The sequence below is a fragment of the Mastomys coucha genome, unplaced genomic scaffold (assembly GCF_008632895.1).
Source record: "Mastomys coucha isolate ucsf_1 unplaced genomic scaffold, UCSF_Mcou_1 pScaffold6, whole genome shotgun sequence".
Classification (NCBI taxonomy): Eukaryota; Metazoa; Chordata; class Mammalia; order Rodentia; family Muridae; genus Mastomys; species Mastomys coucha.
This window is the reverse complement of record NW_022196912.1, coordinates 122,154,488-122,160,344: the sequence shown is the minus strand read 5'-3', so window position 1 is coordinate 122,160,344 and position 5,857 is coordinate 122,154,488. Positions and strand designations below refer to the sequence as shown.

Genomic DNA, 5,857 nt, shown 5'->3' with positions numbered 1-5,857 from the left:
CCTTTACCTGGACTGCTACGTCACGACATATATATATATGGGTACTTTCCTCCATCTTTCTCTCTTTTTCTTCTCTCTTTCCTCTCTCTTCCCGCGCCGTGGTCCTCCCCTCCCAATTAAACCTCTTAAACTTAGAGCTGTTTGTGTCTGGTGTCTGTGGACGCGCCCGCCGCGAGCCAAACGCCATCAAACTCCACCTGAGCAAACACCCCATAGCAGGGTCAAGGTTCACATAGACCACTTAAGACGTCCTACAGAGAATAGACAACCTAGCCATCCTATTTACCAGGTGGTTTTGCCCCATGTTCGGTTCCTGAAGATTATGCCAGAAATGCAGTTTTTAAAATATTAAAAACTGACCCATGTAGAAATTCCCCATGCTTGCTGTAACTACAATAAATACCCTGCATCCCCAGACTCGGGGCTGTCACTCTGACCTGCTGGGATGGGCATCATGAGTGTCCTTGCTTGAGGACTAATAGAGACCTTTGTGTGTTTACATCACAGATGGCTCCTTGATTGTCTTTGGGGTCCCTGCGACTTGGGCATGACACCTCCTCTTGCTGTTGTGGGCCCGGATCATACATCTTGAGAAGCACAAGACAGGGAGCTTGGCTCACATCCTTAGAGTAACCCAGGCTAGCCCAGCCATTTTCTAGAGCCAGTGGCCCAAAGTCATCTTGAAGGCCTCCTCTATGTCCCAGGGTCACTCCTGGGTCCTTCCTGTCCCTTTCAGAGTGTCTGCCTACTGGGAATCCAGGGCAGGAACAGCTGTCAGGCCTGTCCTGTGAGGTCTGCACAGCTGCACTGGAGCCTGGGGCAGTGTGGATTTGAGGAGCCTCCAGGGAGAAACTCAAGAAGACCTGGGGTCGGCCAGGGTAAGGAAGGAGGTGGAAGCTGTCTCCGTGCCTGCTTCAGGGCCCAACATGAGGCCTTGGGAGAAAGAAATTGGGTCTCTAGTGTGCCTGGAGGAACTAGGTGAGCTATGGATGGCTCCTCGGTGTCTTCGGGTCCTATTTGTGGGGCAATGCCTCTGAAGTGAGGCAGAGAGTCGAGTACTTCAAGAGATAGGCATCCGGAGACCCTGAGAGGACGTCAGAGCCTTAGAAAAATCTCTTGGCAGAGTAGAATGAAGGGAGTTAACGTTGATAGAACAACCCTCCCCCAATGACAATATCAAGAGCAGCCATTTCTCAAGGGACAAGTGGAGTGGCTGCACTGTTACAGGCAGACGTTACACGGCAGGAAACAGAAAGTCACACAACAACTATGTACACACTCAGTTACTGCCCCCCCCACTCAGTTGCCACCCCCCCACACACTCAGTTATTGCCCACTACCACATACAGACCTCCCCACCCCACCCCCACCCCCAACCATGCTCTCTAACAGGACAAATGTTCACCCATCAGGTAAGTGACTTGCCCAAGGCCACAGAGCCAGTGAGTGGTAGCAGGGATTTGAACCCTGAGCTGGTTGGACTACCTCCACTGCTCTCTGATAAGGTAGCACCCTGTTCTTAGGGCTTAAACTTGATCAGTTACTTTGTTTCCCCTCCTAAGCTCAGAGAAACTGACAGTCCAGAGGCCTGCTCGCTCCTCCTATGGAAAGGGACTGGATGCTGTAAAGGATGTTGGGATGTATGGAGTAAGTCCCTTCAGCGGGGCCAGTATGTCCTGAAGGTGCTAAGCGAAGACCTAGTGAGAGATGGGGCAAGTCTCTATTTCACCACTGATAAAACTAAGGCTTTGTTTGCTGAAGGGATGCATCCAAGAGGTAGAGCCTATTCTAAAACACAGGCCTTGAAACAGCCTGTGGCTCGGCAGCTCCTGCTATAAATACAATGCTGACTCCTGGGTAACCCTAAGCCTCCTGTAGGCTTGCCCGCCCAAGCCTAAGGCCATAAATCCCAGAGCCTGCGCCGCCCGCTGTGCTCCCCTCTTGACAGAATTTTCCCCATGCCCTAACAAGGTACCACATTTTTTTTACAGGCTCCAGATGATTGGAGGCAGTAGATTGAGCTACCTAGCTATCTCTGAAAAGGGGGTTGTGGCTGAAGGCAAGAGGACACTCCTGGAATACAGGATCTAGCCTGGGTACCGAGCACAGAGAACAGGGGTGCTGGGTCCAGCCTCTGCTAGATCCTCTAGCAGAGATATTAGATGACATACCTTGGGCATGTCATCTGCCCCTAGACTTCAGGTCCCTTACCTGAACAGTGGAGTCATGCCACTTGCCTCTAGGCATTAAACGTCATGTCCAAAAGGACTAGGAAGGTATCCGGGTCCCTTCACTCTGTTCTCTGCCCTGGAGCTTATTTATTACCTGAACTAGGAAGCCCCTCGCACTGCTAACAAAGACTGGCATTGGTTTAATGGTGCTACATGTTTTGGGTTCTCTTATTCTTACTGCAGCATGAAGAACAGAGTCCCTCCGCTGGCCCCTTTGAACGGATGAGCAATGCCCAAGGGCTCACAAGCCTCAAGAAGGTTGAGAACTTTTTTTTTTTTACAGGCCCTGAGACCAGTTAGGGACAACAAGGAGATTCCACTGAGCTTCCTGGGTCTGTTGCTGGAGGCAGGAGTCCCAGAGAAGCCTGAATGTCTAGAGATGAATTCCAGGAGACTTCTGAACAGAGAGAGCAGAGAGCCTCCCCTGCTGCAGTTTGTCCTGGCTCAGCTTAGGCCAGTTTGTTGTTTGAGAAAAGCCCTCTCTCTCTCTCTCTCTCTCTCTCTCTCTCTCTCTCTCTCTCTCTCTCTCCCTCCCTCCCTCTCTCTCTCTCTCTCCTATTTTTTTTTGAGACAGGGTCTCTCTGTAGGTGAGGCTGGCCTAAAAGTTGGAAACCCCCTATCTCAGCCTCCTCAGCAGAACCTGTTTATATTCTCAGATGAGGCTCTGTGTTAGACTCATATAGGGAAGGTAAAGACCACTGCACTGCATTTTATAGCCGGAACAATGATGCCAGGAGCTTTGCTCGGCCTCCCAGCCCAACGCCCCTCTCCTAGACAAGGAAGAGACAGAGAGGATAAGGCCCCTCCTGGCCCCAGGCTTAGCATACCATGTACACTCAGTGCCGTACCACTGTCCTGGCAGCCTAAATATTGTCTTAGCCTTCCTGAAATACTCTACCTACGGGTGGCTTTACAGACTGCTAAAACTAGGGCTCTGTCCCTGGTGCAGGGAGAGAGCTATTCCGGGTTTGTGTCAGGTGTGGGGCCAGGCCAGCCAGAGCTGGCAGCTCCCCAGGCACCGGTGGCCTCCACAACCACAGGAGCAATGCTTGGCTGCCAGCTCTGCTGGCGCCCAGTGGAAGCAGGCGAGGCCAGTCTGCTTTTGTCCATGTCTCCCTCCTGACACACACACACACACACACAGGCACATACAGAGCCAGGCCGGGACTGTCCATCAGATACCACAGGGTCTCCTGGGATAGCCTGGCATGCCTGGGCGCGCCTAAGAATCACCAAGGTGAGGTTCTAAGATAAAGACTCTATGGGCCAGAGCTGAGCCGTGTCTTACCAAGGACACCACTGAGGGGAGATGCCCAGGCCTTGCGTGCTTCTGAGCATCTGCCTGCAGTACCTACTTACCCTGTCGCAGAGGAACCACTGCACCCATGACACACGGACACCAGCAGACACATCTGTACATTACCATAATTTTCACAAACTGTAGGGTAGGTGCGTAACCACATCCGTTCCCACTGTCACCGACAGACACTGAAGCTCAGAGACATTAAACCACCGTAGCCTGGACCTCTTTCTCTAGAGCCCCAGTAAACACTGAGTATGTTGTTCTCAGCTTCCACTATCTGAGGTAGCCGATACCACTACGTGTCAGGGCCTACAGGCAGGACCTGGATTCCGACTGCATCTCCAGCCCAGGAGAGATCCTCCAGAGCTGATCTCGGTCAGAACATCCCAGTGTGCTCAGGATCCTGGGCAACCTCCCAGGACCTGTGAGATTATCCCAGCTTAATGCTTACACCCCTTCTGTCATATAGGGTGTCAAAGGCCATGCACCCTGCACCCACTTTGAAGCCCAGCCCCACGGCTTGATCCCTGAATCCTGTGGTCAGCCCTGCCCCTTTTCCAGGCTGACAGCCCGAGAATTTGTTGGAGGTACGGCTTCCTGCTAAAGCCTACTAGGAAACCAGGGGGTGCGGCCAGGGCTGAGCTTTGAAACTCAAACTGCCTCGGCTGGGCTGCAGCTCCCAGGAGTCAAGCTAAGATGAAGGGGTCCCCACTTCACTGCTGCCTGCAGCCCACGGGGGGCCGGGTGCCCTTGGTGACCGGAGGCCTTGCCTTTGCAACCGGAGCCATGGCCGGTAAATATAGCACTGCCACTCACCAGCTGAGGGGCCCTCGCCGTCCGACATGGTGGGGGAGATGGGCAGCCAGCTGGCCACCAGCCTGCGGGAACACTCAGAGCCCTCAACAGCCGTCACCCACCCAGCCTGGCTTGGGACTGCTCCGTGGCCAGCCCCTAGGCAGTGTCCTGCCTCGCCAGCCTGGCCACCCCCCCATGTTGGGCTGGGCAGATAAGAGCGTGTTCCTGGTGCCAGGAACCTGTGCGATTGGTGGATAAATCTAGGCACTGCCCTCCTCTGCCTGGGGCCTCTTCTCAGCAGCCCCAGAATGTTGCCTGAGAAGCTACTGCACCCCTGGGTGCAGGACCGGTCCCTGGAAACCCAGCTCCGGGTAGACTACGGAACGCCTATTCCCTCTCTCCTGGTGTCTAGTCCCACCTACTGAGCCAGGACCATTTATGGGCATTTAGTGAAGGAGAATACCAAGGGACGCTGCCAGTGAGTGTGTGCTGGTACCAAGAGGCACACAGAGTACAGCCACCACACTTCAGTTCACTCAGTTTTCCAGGCAGCCGCATCAGGTCCACGTCCCAGACGGGGTTAAGGGACCCTGAAGGGAAACCAGCCCTCTAGGGGTGTAACCGGGATCTGGAGCCAGGCTGTCTGTCTCCAAGGCGCAGGAAGCCTTGCCTTTGTCTAGCCAAGAGCACCCACACTTGTGGACACCCACAGGGTCCTTTCTGCTCCACCCGTGTTGGGGAGCTGTATGAAGAGAGGAGCTCCTGACAGGAAGTGAGGTGACTTCTATGCTCACACAGGGGACATGAGATTGGGAGAACACACTGCTATAAGTATTTAGTATTTGCTTGCTGTGTGCTTGGAGGAGTCAACCGAGTCCTCTCCTGGCTCCCGATAGGTAGGAGGCAATTCTGGTGTAGGGCCATGGCTCCCAGAGATATCACCCCAGTGTCAGACTCCCTGTCCTATCCTCCCACTCCGGGACCAGGGGTCATTCCAGTTGTGAGACACATGAAGTGAAGCAGGTTAAAGCAAAGGAGAGGTGGAGAACGCATTCATGCTTTCCCTGAAAGAGTTGTTCAGCTATAGCATCCATTCCAGCAATGTGAGCCAGAAGGCACAAAGGAAGAGGTGGCAGTCCCCAGCAGGGGGTGGCAGGGGTCCCCAAGACAGGCTGAAGGTGACAGGCACTGTCCAGGCAGGAAGTATATCTTCCTGCAGAGGAAAGCATTCAAGGCAGGAGAAGCCAGGCAGGCTTCCTGGAAGAGGAAGCAGATACTGATACTGAGGGCCAATGAGCCTCAAAAAAATAGTTCTGGACTCTCCTGGCAAGTCATGTATGGGCACTGAGGCCTCTTCTAACTCAAAGACCACAGAGGGTTGCAGTCACAAAGTTTCAAAGGAAGTCCTTTCGGGTTGGGGAAGAGGGAAGAAGGAGGGCTGAAGAGTCATATCTCCCCTCACCCAGCACTGGCCCATGGGCCAGCAAAGGCTAGCAAAGGAATTCAAAACTGTAAAAGGCCCCTCTGG

General features: G+C 53.8%; 1 protein-coding gene across 2 annotated transcripts in view; it reads right to left on the bottom strand.

Annotated features, from left to right (window-relative positions):
• Positions 1–4,706, bottom strand: part of Eml1 (EMAP like 1) — a 180,937-nt gene extending 176,231 nt beyond the window's left edge. For both annotated transcript variants that reach the window (XM_031355391.1, XM_031355393.1), the window contains exon 1: positions 4,351–4,706. In XM_031355391.1, the coding sequence (XP_031211251.1) occupies positions 4,351–4,378 (28 nt within the window). In that variant the 5' untranslated portion in view covers positions 4,379–4,706. The remainder of the gene's footprint in view (positions 1–4,350) is intronic.
• Between the last annotated feature and the right edge of the window lie 1,151 nt (positions 4,707–5,857).